Below are 15,136 nucleotides of genomic sequence, written 5' to 3'. Positions count from 1 at the left end.
TGAAATCGGGGCATTATTATCGCCATATATACATTACAGAATTCGTTTCTTTACATTTATTAACTTTGGCGGTTGGGGTCGAAGCACAGGAGCAGCTTCAGTATAATACAGCACCCCTGGAGCATTGAGGGTTAAGGTTACCTTGCTTGGTTGCCCAACAGTGGCAGCTTGGCAGTGCTGGAGCTTGAACCCTGACCTGAACCCTGAGCCACCAGTGCACCGCAACTAATGAAACATTTAACCAATATAGTGAACTGTATCATAATAATCAAGCAAGAAATAATCTGGCAAGGGAACTCTTACATTTTAATAAATCATACTCAGTAATCTTTTAGTACCCCCCTGAATCACCCTGCAGCCTATGTCTTTACTCTTAGTCAGAGGTGGCAAAAGTACACACATCTTTTACTCAAGTAGAAGTACAGATACTCATTTTTTAAAAGACTCCAGTAAAAGTAGAAGTAGTGACTACACTCTTTTACTCAAGTTAAAGTAAAGAAGTATGGGCTCTGACATGTACTTAAGTAAAACGTCGCCGATACTACTACCTGTTTAGTGTCATGTTGGTAACTGGACATCATGTTATATATATATATATATATATATATATATATGTGTGTGTGTGTGTGTGTGTGTGTGTGTGTGTGTGTGTGTGTATGTATATGGATATTTGTGTTCATCAGCCACAAGATTGTTACGAAAGGCAGGCACTGATGTAGGTGAGGTAGGGTGGAGTCAGCGTTCACATTCATTCCAAAGGTGTTCAGTAGGGATGAGATCAGAAAACAACCACATATAGCAGGAAAGGTCAGGTGACCCAATACTTTTGGAAATATAATGTATACCAAGTGTATCACCAAGGCCATATCCCAAACTGTAGGGAGATTCCAGCTCTGTCCTTGAAAACAACTCAGGATTATCGTGATGTTTTACAAATGACAAAATTAATGTTAATTAAATTAAGCACTTCGTGTTTTTTGGGTTCTAGGATTTCATCTTTAGGGGGCTTAGCCCTTTAGTGAGAATTTAAAACAAGAAGAGTTCTATATTATATATTATATGACAACTCAGGTAATAAGAATAGTGAAATTTCACTGCTTTTGGTTGCCGTCTTTTCGCCGATTAACGTTATAGATAAACGGCTCTGACTGCGCGTGCACGCTGCGCGTACCCGTGCTTCTCCATTCAAATAAAGCAGACAGCCGAAGACGCACTTTTGAAAGACTACAACACACTCGTTGTTAGTTATTTTAACATTGAGTTAACATTAGCCATACCTTTTGTAGGCGTGCTGCTCATTGTTAGCTCCGCTATCCTTAGTCTATGTCTGATAGCCAGTAAATAATACAGTACACCAGTCACATGGGGAAAAAGCCACACAATGATAGGATGATAGGCTGGAAACAGCGCTCAATGAGAAGGAATAATACTAAAAGTAACGAGTTCGTTTTGAAAATGTAAGAAGTAAAAAGTACAGATATGTGTGTAAAAATGTAATGAGTAAAAGTAAAAAGTTGTCCAAAAAATAAATAGTGCAGTAAAGTACTGATACCAGAAAAATTTACTTAAGTACAGTAACGAAGTATTTTTACTCTGTTACTTCCCACCTCTGCTCTTAGTCCAGTTTGTCATTCTAAATATAAACAGTAACTATCAAGCTCACGCAGGATTTGTCTAACCTCGGACGCAACTCCAACTGACTGGAACAGAGTTCGCTTTACTCTTGATGCCACCCAGGTGTCAATACAGCTTTTATACCTGATTGCACTGAGAGGTTGAGTCTGTTTAAACAGCCATCGGTCCAGAGATGTTCATGTGTAATAGCCTGTGTATATTTTCAGCACCTGACATGTGCTGTGTCTCTAGTACATGAACTATTGATCACTCACCCTCCTCCTCCTGTGATATAGCTGTATCCTCCCTGGCCAAGCCCATAACCGTAACGCTCCCCGAGGAAGACCGGCTCTGTGGGATCATAACAGCTGAGTAGTGCTTGTAGTCTAGGTAGGCTGAAGGAGGGAAATGCGAGCACACACACACACACACACACACACACACACACACACACACACACACACACACTAACTTGTTTAAACTAATTTAAAAATTGTACAGTAATTTTTTTTTTTATTTAATAGTATATATGTAGTTAAAGTGTAGTTTCTGTTAATATATGCTAAAGTATCATATTTTCCTGAATTGGTTTGTTTGTTTGTTTGTTTGTTTATTTATTTATTTATTTATTTATTTATTTATTTAAAATTTTGTTTATTTTATTTCTCTTACACCACAGATATAAGGCTATTCTTTTATTTACTAAAGAATGACAATGAATAATTTGAATAAGAAAATGAATACTACCAGCTTCTACATCAAAATGCTGCTCATGCTTCATCACATGGTGCCATAATACTGTAAATCCTTAAGCTTACAGATACCCACGATAGGAACTGGGATGCACTTATTTCCAGGGATTTCAGAACAGCGTAACAGAGTAGGCATGGCGTATTTGATAATCCAACCCTAACCCTAACCGCAGTTTTTGGTTGTTTATTTGTTTTTCGAAAATAGCTTAGCTGTAATATAATAAAGCCTAATAGATGTAAAATATAAAATCTACCTGTATGACTGTTTTGTCCTTCATTATCCATCTTAGGTACGCTCTTTTTTTTTTTTTTTGTAAGAGGGAGTTTTTCCAAGACCTCCAGAAACACGCCCACTTTACGTCGTGGTAATGAAACCCCTGGAATTTAGTCAATGCCGATAGGAACTTTTATGTTGTGGACTTCCTGTTATCACTTATGTTAGAGCAGCTACATAGTCTTTTCCTCCCACTTTGTTCTTGATATTAAAATGAATAAAAAATAAAACACAGCTTATGTCATGCGACTGATTCGGCAATAAGCCTCAACTTTGAAGGTGTAAAAAAAAATAATAAAAATTATATTTTTACCTCTGACTGGCAAAAACAGTGGCTTCCATAAACACAAAATAAAAATCTCCTCATAGAAAACTCCACTGTATATCGATCACCACAGTAATCCCTGTATAAGTTATATTGCAATATGTTATTGCAACATATTACAATGAGCACAGCAATACAAAAATAAAAATGCGTCTATTATAAAAATAAAAAAAAAACTGATACAGAAATTCAATCAGAACAAGCATTTAACATTGTTCCAGCAATGTTATTTTCAACCTTGTGCGCAATTAATTTGTTCGCACTCATTAATTCCATCACCAATTATTCTCCCTCCAGTGAATTTTCATACACAATATAATAGACACGAGCCTATAATTTCCCCAGAGGAAGAATATGCCATAAAGGAATCTTCTGTATCATTACTGTTGATGAATTTTTTTTGTACACATGAGGAGGAAATTCACAGACACTTTCATTTATCCAGAGAAACAGAAGACAGATTGTAAGAATTAGAAGCAATATAAAAAGAATGATCCATCTCACCTAATAAGTGTGTCGTCATCTACGATGAGTAACCAGTCAGTTTTTGGAACTGCACCGCTTACGTATCTCCTCAGGATGGCAAAGGTTTTCCCACAATGACCTGTAAAAACAATTATAAATATGACCAAACGGATCAGTGCATCTTAACTTGCTGAGTATAGAGCTGCTCGAATGCTCATACTGACTCCTGTCCACTTCCCAATACACCTACAATGGGCACGTAAGCTTCAGAACTAGACCACAGAGCAATGGAAGAAAACGTTCTGGTCTGATGAAGCATGTTTGCTATTATATCATGTGGACACTTGGGTGCATGTCAGTCACTAACCGGAGTAAAAAGTGGCACCAGGATGCTCTATGGGAAGAGGTCAAGCCAGCAGAGGCAGTTTGATGATCTGTGTAATGTTCTGCTTAGAAACTTTGCATAAATGAGACAGACTTCTCAGTAAAACCTCCATCTTGCTTTAAAATGAATACCTGCTATGGGATTCTATACAATTACATATTTGTGCAAATCTAGTCAATTAGTCAGTACCAAAGGCAAATTTGGAACTATTTTACCAAAATAATTTAAAATCACTTTGCAAAAATGAGTACACCCTAATGAATGTGTGTCACAACCGAGGATGGAAGGATACAGACCCGTATGCAGGATAGCTTCAAATGAATGGGGTTTAATAAATAATGAAGACAAAGACAGAAAAGACGATAACTGAAACAATACAGATGATGACACTTAACAATGACTAAACATAACGAAGGGTAAACATAACTAATGATTCCGCGTTGCCGACTTAAATATATTAAAGAAAAAAGATGGAACAATATGGATCAGGTGTGGAGACACGTGACGAGGAAGGTAAACAAAGGCACGTGGCCTAAAGTCCGGGCTGAGTCCTGACAATGTGTTAGAAGAAAGCATATAATACATTTTTAATTACCAGGAATTCACCAGCGGATGAGTCTAATCAAGCAACACACAGGTGGCCACAGAATAATTGACAATTAAGAGTGGTATTTAAGAGAAAATCCACTCCTGACAAAATTGCAGCACATGGAACAAAAATGTCAGACCTGAGAAAGAAAATAGTTTCTTTGGACAAATACATTTCTGCATATATATATATATATATATATATATATATATATATATATATATATATATATATATATATATATATATATATATGCTATAAGAAAACTTGTGAAGTATTACTAATAAGTATTACTAATAAGCTTGAATGCTGTCGCAAAAGTAATCGTGAAATTTAAAAAGGATGGACTTGCGGGAAGCTCCCTGAGACGTCCAGGCCTTCCCTACAAGTTAACACCTCGTCAAGGTGTTTTGTGATGCATTGTCATTGTCACAATTTCCATGCAAGTTCTGCACAGTTGGCTAAATCATTAGGAAGTCAAACTAGGGTGAGTGTTTCCCGAATCTAATAAATATAGTCCTGGAGTGGTTTGAGGAATATTTGAGTCGTGTAGAAACTCTCATCCCAGCTTTACCAATCTGCCACCACCAGGATCCTGAGCAAAGCCCTTAACCCTCAATTGTTCAGTTGTATAAAATGTAAGTCGATCTGGATAAGTGTGTCTGCCAAATGCTGTAAATGTAACCTGATGGATCTGCTGCAAAAACCTCGGTGCCAGATATTACAGCCAAATTACACACACAGGTGGTCCCACTTCTTTTCATGACCACTCAAATGTATTTAATATTTTATATATGGTAGTTATAATTTCAGCTTGGCTGAATGAATATAAGCACAACACTGCAACACTCTTAACTTCTCCTCAATTCTGGCTAGACATAAAGGCTGACAGTCAGTTTAATATCCCCTAAACCCCTGTGTGATTTTTCTCCCAAAGACACTGAGATGCCTTGTCTGTATGCACAGCATAATTTGTTACTTCCTGTCTACTCTGTCACTGGATAAATATGAGCTTTTACTTTAAACTCAATTCTCCAAGACCATGGACTGGTATTAAGTCTTTTTACCAGATGACAAATAATTTAATTTCCCCCTGTTTGGTTGTGTCCATGTTCAACAATGAATCTCTTTGTCATGTCACTCCACAGCGGTGATCAAAACGAAACTCATACCATACTGTATGAGAGTAGACGCTCAAGAATTTGTGGAATTTATATCTTCGTAAGTATTTTTTGTTTGTAGCTAACCTAGTAAGGGGCAATATACAGTATTCATAGAAAAGTTCCATAAACGGTTAGTTTATTTTCACAAAAATGTTTGTATCTTCAAAGTAAATGGAGATATTAAACCAGTTTCTGTTTTCTGAGACTCCCAAAGTGTTTGCTCATAAAGATCTAAAATTCGTTTCATCCACTAAACCAACACATGATGTCCTGACTCATTTTTTATCAGACTCACGTAAATAAAATAATTCATTTGTTCAAACCGTTTTCAAAATCTCTGTTTATCTGTCTATTCGTCCCTGATAGTTCTTGGTCCTATGTGCACAATATAAAGGGCCAATAATTATAGAACAGAAACCTTGAAAGCAAAGACATGAGGAATAATGACAAAGCATAATGAGCATGACGAATATGTGTGGTAACAAAGTGTGAGAGGGGAAACAATGGATGTAGAACAGATTGTGCCGTTGTCGTGTGCACTAAAGGGAAAAAAACAGGACTCTCTTCCACAATAAATATTAAAGCTGCTCCTGTGATACACTTGCTTATTAATTTCCCCATGAACCATATATCCTCCAGGCTACAAACATTCTATAGGCACTAATGAAACCCCTTCACCTTGATTTCATACAGATTCCTGTTACTATTCCTATTTCAAGGTGTGAAAAAAAAATCTATCTACTGTATAGCTCACTGCATTGGACCATGATTTCAGACTTCTATTCATACAATCACTTATAACAGAAGAGTCCAGATGCTCAGAATAGAAGAAGTGAGCGGAGTTGGCTGCCTCTACAATCACAGTTTTGATTAATCTTTGAGTCGGGATTAGCGACGAAATTAAATCGGGAGGCTTTGAGACAGTGAAACAAGGTCAGATCTTTCTGGGTATTTACTGTAGTGAAACGTTGGTTTACATTATAGTCTAATCATGTTCATTATTACACATTGTTCTGAAAAGGTTTTTTTAATAAATTGCCTCGCGATTGGCTTTAATATGGGAAAAGATTTGAAAATATTATTTCTATAGTAGATAGATCAGATTCACCATTTTATTGCACACATTATCAACCAAACATTCATTTAGAAAAGAAATTGGATTATATATTACTCTCACTCTCTCACTCATTTTCTACCGCTTATCCGAACTACCTCGGGCCACGGGGAGCCTGTGCCTATCTATGCCCAGGTGTCATCGGGCATCAAGGCGGGATACACCCTGGACGGAGTGCCAACCCATCGCAGGGCACACATAAACACACACACACACACACACTACGGACAATTTTCCAGAGATGCCAATCAACCTACCATGCATGTCTTTGGACTGGGGGAGGAAACCGGAGTACCCGGAGGAAACCCCCGAGGCACGGGGAGAACATGCAAACTCCGCACACACAAGGCGGAGGCGGGAATCGAACCCCGACCCTGGAGGTGTGAGGCCAACGTGCTACCCTTGATTATATATTATAAATTAGAACTAATTTGTTTCTTGAATGATCCAAAATATTAAAAGTAACTATAAATGGATAACAAAAAGAGAAGCTTTTTCCTGCAGGCCATTCGGAGTTTAAACCAGGAAACACCCAGGATCTAGTACCGGACCTCTCCCTCCATCTTCACTTTTTTCTGCACAATGACACTTTAACTCTGGACTTTCACAGCACTGTACCACTTTATACACACCATAGTGCACATGGACACTTTAAGGACAATCACAAATACCATACGCATTTATGTATATATTTTCACATATACTTTCATATTTTGTATAGTATTTATATAGTTTATACTTTTTATTTAAAAAACTTTGGTTTTAATTTGATCCTTAATTCGTTCCTTTTATGCTTGAATACCGGACAGACAGCATGTTGTACTCTGTATGTATGTGTATATGACAAATAAAATTTGATTTGATTTGAAAAGCCTGATATTATTGTTAATAAACTTTTAAAAAAGTAAGTGCTGGCAGGTGGATGTGGGTTTACAGGAGAAAAAAAACACTGCAAAAAAACCCCACTATAAATACTTGCAAGAAAAAGACATCCTGAACCCAAAGGGATAGTGAAGACACATTAGTGAAAGTGACGTGACATACGGCTAAGTTTGGTGACCCATACTCAGAATTTGTTCTCTGCATTTAACCCATCCAAAGTGCACACACACAGCAGTGAACACACACACACACACCGTGAACACACACCTGGAGCAGTGGGCAGCCCGGGGAGCAGTTGGGGGGTTCGGTGCCTTGCTCAAGGGCACCTCAGTTGTGGCCGGCCCGAGACTCAAACCCACAACCTTAGGATTACGAGTCAGACGCTCTAACCATTAGGCCACAACTTACCCCAAAGCGCAACAACTAGTGACAACAAAGGGGTGGAGAGAAAACCCACATGGCAATGTACACCTTATCGTCGCTGTCAGGCGGAATCCTCGTATCTCCAAAACCATTATTTTTCAGGAAATTAAAAAAATGCCGTATCTTATCTGCAATGCACAGAGTTTAGTCCGTGTTGCAGTGGATTGTCTTGCACTAAATTCCTGTCCTCAGTCGAGCACCAAAACTAGCGGGGGTCATGATTTTTTTTTCTTTGAGCCCAGTGTTTTAAAGACATTTATCTCAGAAGACGTGTTGATTTGGTGCGACTCTTCTTGAGGAGAAATATGCCTCAAAGCTCTCCCGTGGAGTGAAGAAGAGGTGGACAGTTGTAAGTTAAGTGTCCAATGGAGTTAAGAGATTTGCGCTCAAGCTATTTTCAAGACATGGGGACTGACCAATAGCATCAATATGTGAAAAAATATGAAATTGACTAAATTTGGACATCGACAACGACGTTATGTAAACCTAATTGTATCATAAAAGGCCATTTTTTAAAACACCATATATTGTGATCTGTACTCCAATATAAAATTACAGAGTTCAAAATAACATCACTATCTTGTTGAGATTGTATGGTTTGGTGTTTGTGGGTTTGCAATCAAAACTCCTCACACACTGAAATATTCAGCCTCTGGAATACTGTCCCAAGAGCATGAAAACATGGACCTTATTCCAGACGCTGAATATCTCAGAGCAAAATAAGAAGTGTTAGGAGATCTAATTGCAGCTATCTGATTGATAGTGGTCCCTCTAGCATGGCAAACTGATTCGATAAATACAGTACTCACTCGTAAACTGGTCACGACTGCAGGTTTCTGGGGACCTTTTTCATTTTCTTCTTTTCACTGTTAGAAGTTTCATGCATGACATAAAAAACAAAACAAAACAAAACAAAAAAAAACAGCTGTCTCTTTTGGTTCTTGGTTTTTGGAGGGCCAATAATTTGTGCGAGAGCAATCAGCAAGTGAACAAACAATACAAAAGGAATTTTCTAGATATTAGATGTAACACAGTACACCATGAAAGCCATCAACAAGAAGTAAAAAAAAATGGAGCACCAAAATAACATGCCAAGAAAAAGAACCCTCAAAAGCTGAGAAATAGACAAGAAAAACTTTTTAGGGAAGCTGCCAAGAGACCTTCATTCACATTAAAGGCGTTGTAGGGACATCTGTGACAACTAACTTCTTTTTGTATTCCACACATCTCGGCTATGGGCTACAGCGGCTAGACAGAAACTCTCACGAACCCAAAAGAAAAAAAAAAACACCTCAATAACCCTAAACCCTGTGACAAAATGTGTTATGATCTGATGAGACAAAGGCAGAACTTTTAGGGCATAATTCTAAAATAGAAAAGAATAGAATAAAAGTCTTTAATATTGTCACATATATAGTATAACAGATAACAGTGAAATTATTACTTCACATATTCTAAACTCTGAAGATTGGGGTCAGAGCATACAGTAGGTCAGCAGTAATACAGCAACCCTGGAGCAGAAGGGGTTGTTAGGGGCCTTGCTCAAGGGCCCCAACAGTGGTCGCATGGCAGTGCTGGGGTTTGAAACCTGATCTTCTAATCAACACTCCAGAGTCTTAAACAGTTGAGCTATAACTGCCCCATAATGTTAAAAGAATGTCTAAAGATTTGGTGCAGAAACAAGACTACTTATTACACAAAGAACACCATACAAACAGTGTGGCAGCCAAAAGCTATAGGGACTTTTTTTTTAAATGTGGGACTGGGGCTATGGATAGTGCCAAAACTATTTTGGATCAAAACCTGTAGGCCTCCGTTAAACATCTGAAGATGAAGATATATTTCTTTATAATAATAATAATAATAATAATAATAATAATAATAATAATAATAATAATAATAATAACAAGGCACAGCACAAATCCGAGTCAACAAAAGATTAGTTTCAGAAGAAGATCAACATTTTAGAATGGAATGGCTTGGTCAGGGCCCAGATCTAAATCCTTGCAAAAACCTGTGGAATGAGGGACGTGTATCAAAGTGCACCATCACGACTGGACAGATCTGGAGCATATTTCAAGAATAAACATCACAATGCGGTGACATCACAATTCAGCACTTTTTTTCGCAATATATAATATGTATTATTATTATTATTATTATTATTATTATTATTATTATTATTGACAAAAGAAAGAAAAAATTGCCACACACATTCTTTTTTATTTTTTCAAAGCATATTATGAAAGGACCCTGAAGATATGCAAGAAAAAAACATGGACAACACAGAGATGGAATGAGGATGACAGAAAAACAAGACTACAAACTAAAGCAATGTGATCGTGCGTGTGTGTATGTATGTGTGTTAGTGTGTGTTAGTGTGTGTGTGTGTGTGTGTGTGTGTGTGTGTGTGTGTGTGTGTGTGTGTGTGCGCCTGAAGCAGGGCAGACAGAACAGAATGTGCCGTCATCATATCCCCAGCAGGAAGAACAGAAATCTTTCACAATAAATTTCAAATATGTTCCTGCACCACATATCAAGTCACCAGAGGAAAGAAAAAACTCTCCCACCCTCTCACCGCTCACACACGTTCATCAAGGTGCGAAAGCATGTGTTTTCAATGCTTTGGAGGATGAGAATTGATTTGGAGGATGGTGAAGTTTTTAAAAGTTTTAAAAGTTTTGACACTTCCTGTTGATCCGTTTTCTCCATGATACTTATGCGCAATGTTAAAGTGCTGTGTTATGTTTAAGGTTTCTAAGGTTTGTTATTCACAATGAGAATTTGCTAAATGCTCTGATAAATCAGACTAACATTCAAGAATCCTTGAGCCTTCTGTAAAAAGCTGCATTGATGAACACATAATAAGATCATATAATAAAGTTCTACCCATCTACCTACCTACACACACACACACACACACACACACACACACACACACACACACACACACACACACACACACACACATAGACAAAATTGTTGGTACCCTTCCATGAAAGAAAGAAAAACTCAGAATGTATAAAACCCAGTAATAATAAATATACATTTACTGAATATTGACTAATGAAAATAAGACACTGCTTTTGAATTGTGGTTCAAAATAAGCATTTAAAAAAATCTAACCAATGGACTACCTCCCTACCATATGAGGAGACAGCAATAGACTATATTCCATAGTTAAGAACCTTCTAGAAAAAAGGAAGACCCAGAAATTGATTAGCAATTGATTGCAACTATATTGCTAAATTGCTCCGAGGTGTGAAAGAATATACTGAAATCCCATCCTGAGTTTATTCCTGCACAGCATCCGGATCCACCATGACCCTGACTAGAACAAAGCAGATACTGAAAATGAAAGAGTAATTGTCGAAAAGGTTGTCCAAGAGGTCGGACCCTTGTCACATTCTCTTATTATTGTTATACGGTATTGTCTTGGAGTGTTTGCATTATGAAGTCGTATATGATTGAAATGACAATAAAAGCTTCTTGAGCTTGAAAAGTTCTTTATCCCCTCCACTGGCTTCCTGTAACTGCCCGTATCAAATTTAAGGCCTTAAATCTCACCTACAAAACCTTGTCTGGAACATCACCCCTACCACAACACTCTTCTTGAGCTTTATGTTCCCTTCTGCAATCTGTGATGGGGAAAGACCTTTTCTGAGAACACAAACCGTTAACTTCCTCCAAAAAGTAGCTCTTACTCCTCTACTCTGTGGACCTTTCTTAACTAGCATGCAATGAATAATCGTGTGAGGTAGAACTATGTGTTTTGTAATCAAGAAGCAGCCAATCAGAGTGAATTCTCTCTCTCTCTGGAACGTCAGTCTTTTGACACTGTGGGACCACTGAATTGTCTGAATTGTCTGTCTATCTATCTATCTATCTATCTATCTATCTATCTATCTATCTATCTATCTATCTATCTATCTATCTATCTATCTATCTCTCTTGCACTATCTATCTATCTATCTATCTATCTATCTATCTATCTATCTATCTATCTATCTATCTATCTATCTATCTATCTATCTCTCTCTCTCTCTCTCTCTCTCTCTCTCTCTCTCTCTCTCTCTCTCTCTCTCTCTCTCTCTCTCTCTCTCGTTGCTGACCTGTGAAGCATGTTTAACTCGATAACTCGATAAGTGCAAACACGGACCTCAAAGTTTCCGACTTGGAGACGAGGCGTCATTCAGAAAACGTTTGACAATGAAAGTCTGTAGTTGATGGTAAATTACATATAATTGAATGTTTACTTGTCTCAAAGGTGTTTGGTTTATGCAGCAAGTCACTGAAATACAAGCAAATCGGTTAATACTTAAGCGCCATTTAGAGAGAAATAGGAAATTTAAAACTGATTAAAAACATTAAATAAATAAATAAATAAATAAATAAATAAAAAATGAACACACACCTGAAGCACATTCTTTGTTCTTTATTTCCTACAAGTAAACACCTTGCTGTATTTTGTTTTAGAGTAAATTAACAAAAGTTACACCTCCATCTAGTTACTTGAATGCATCAGATGTCAAAATAATGACTTCCCAAATTGTAAAGCCAAGCCCGATGAGGGCTTGAACCCACGAACAGACAGTGACGGCATCCCATGGAAGACATTTGGCTTGGCATGTCAGGGCTTTAACAGTCCCCATGCAAACATACTAAATGTCCTGAATCCAGATTTAAACCTTAATCAGCCATTTAATCGCAAAGCCTCAAATTAACACTGATATGAGGATTTTCACTTTTCTTCCCTCATTACTTCTGTCACGTTGACATACATAAATTTTTAAAAGTGCTTAATGAATCTTTTATATGCTCACAAGAATCCCTGTAATTCTCGTAGGATACTGAAGTAAATCATTTGGTCCAGTACAGATTCAGAATAAGAAAGTTCAGGTTCCTCTCTCCCTAAACACATTATGAATAATTGCTGTAGCAGGTTTTGAATAATGATAAGCAGCATTAGTAAACCATGCGGTGTGCTTATATGGAAAGGAAGTCAAGTAATAACGCCATAGTCATGTTATTTTACATTATACTTTTTGGTTCTCGTCAGAACAGAACAGAATCCTCGTGCTTTAATTGATAATCTGAATTAATTTGGCAGCTTACTAGGAATTTATTAATTATTATTTATTCTTTCAGGGCCATGTCAGCATCAATAGTTGTTTTCATGGCAAGATCAGGATGAATAATGCAGGAAAGTTCTGTAAATTAAAGAATTACAACAGTCAAATCTTTTCAACAACAGCTAAATAAGGTCCATCACTTTAATATTCAATTCAAAGGATTCTAGGCATTTTAGTGGTGAGACATTTTGGAAGACTTTTTATTATAAGTATTTTCTGTGTTGTTGTCTAGTATGATTAACAGCATCACAGTGCATTAGTAAATGCTTCAAACTCATCGACTCAATTGATCGTCGAGCTTTGAATTTTCATCAGAATTGAAAGTTGGACGTTCACTAGGTATTTATTTATGATTATGTATTTAACCTGTTTGACTGTATCAGTGGCTATTTTCAAGATTGAACATTCTGTAAATTCTTTAGTATTATAAATATTATATTATTAAAATCCTACTTTTCAACAATGTCAACAAAAAAGTTATAGAACATCTTATTCAATAAAAAATTTAGAATATTTTTATGGTTGTAAGAGCGTGGTTTTGTACCTTGTAGGAAAGTGTTAGTGGAATCACATATTGGAGGTTCCTCAGCATTTAGTCAAAAAAAGTGTAAGTCTTAAGTTTCCAATACGGCACCTTGTATATCTGGTCTAAATGAGTTTTGTATTAAACTGGAATTGAATGAAGCTTTTTTTAAATTGACTTTATTTGATTGACGTTTGACTTTATTAGCAGCAATGTCAGTGCAGTGAGTGTGCATTCATATAACAATGGCTAATGTGTGTGCATGTGTGTGTGTATATATATATATATATATATATATATATATATATATATATATATATATATATATATATATATACACACACACACACACACACACGCACACACATTGCAAGAAGAAAATTTGCAAGAAGGGTACCTTTTTTTTAAGAGAACAAAATAATTCTCAAGTTAATATGTAAAGCATAACACCATGGCATAATAAAACAATATATAACAAACAAATAAAATGAGGAAATATGGTGTATTCCTCTTGATAAAATGCCTCCAGTTCCTTCACCTTTTTCTGCTGTAGCCATTGGAGGGTCAATTTTGACTTGTGCTTTGGATCATTGTAATGTTGGAACATCTGAGAGCATCCCATGTGCAACTTTTGTGCTGTAGAATGCAAATTGTCTGCCAGGATTTTCTGATAACATGCTGCATTCATCTTGTCATCAATGTTTACTAACTTTCCTGTGCCCCTGGAGCTCAGACAGCCAAAAAACACAAGAGATCCACCAGCATGCTTTACAGTGGGGATGGTGTACTTTTCACAGTAGGCCTTGTTGACTACTCTCTAAACATAGTGTTTATAGTTGTGACTGTAAAGTTAAATTTTGGTCTCATTACTCCACATGACTCTGCTCCAGAAGCTGTGAGGCTTGTCTAGGTGCTGTCTGGCGTACTGAAGGCGGGCCGTTTTGTGGAATGGGCCCAGTAACAGCTTTCTCCAGGTATCTCGAACTTGCAGGTAATTTGTAATTCAAGTACCTCCTTATTGTGCTGCTTGAAACAATACAACTTTTTTCCAAAGCAGTCTGTATCACTCTCCAAGTTGTTTGTAGGTTTTTCTTTGTGTCCCAAACAATTCTTCAGGCAGTAGTGGGTGAAATCATTCTTGGTCTACCTGACCGTGGTTTAGTACCAACTAAAGATAACTTTTTATATTATATTCCTGCTTTATAAAGTTCATCTCCCTTATTACGCAGGTCCGCTGGCAGTTCTTTTGTCTTCGACATGGTGCAGTATCCAGCCAAATCAGTGTATCATTTCATGTGCTGAGAAACTCACAGACTATGTATGTACAGACACTTATTACAAATACAATGAGTCACAGGTGTGGAAACTTCCCTATAATAGCCATTTAAACCTTTTTTTGTGTCAACCTGTGTGTTTATAATGTGGCCAAACTCAGAAATACTGTATCGTATTTCTCACCGCTCCATTTACGTAAGCAGCACTCCAACCCTCTTGA

The 15,136-nt window shown here is 37.0% G+C and overlaps 1 protein-coding gene across 2 annotated transcripts in view; it reads right to left on the bottom strand.

The window, feature by feature from the left end:
- Positions 1-15,136, bottom strand: part of b3glcta (beta 3-glucosyltransferase a) — a 150,466-nt gene that overhangs the window by 13,625 nt on the left and 121,705 nt on the right. Inside the window, exons 12-13 of one of the 2 annotated variants that reach the window (XM_027157204.2) lie at positions 3,470-3,569; positions 1,890-2,009 (exon numbers count right to left, since the gene is read on the bottom strand). In XM_027157204.2, the coding sequence (XP_027013005.2) occupies positions 1,890-2,009; positions 3,470-3,569 (220 nt within the window). The remainder of the gene's footprint in view (positions 1-1,889; positions 2,010-3,469; positions 3,570-15,136) is intronic. The other variant, XM_047820503.1, reaches the window with a different exon arrangement.

Source organism: Tachysurus fulvidraco, chromosome 11 (genome assembly GCF_022655615.1).
Source record: "Tachysurus fulvidraco isolate hzauxx_2018 chromosome 11, HZAU_PFXX_2.0, whole genome shotgun sequence".
Taxonomy (NCBI): domain Eukaryota; kingdom Metazoa; phylum Chordata; class Actinopteri; order Siluriformes; family Bagridae; genus Tachysurus; species Tachysurus fulvidraco.
The sequence above is the reverse complement of the archived record's forward strand: the minus strand, read 5'-3'. Positions and strand labels throughout refer to the sequence as shown.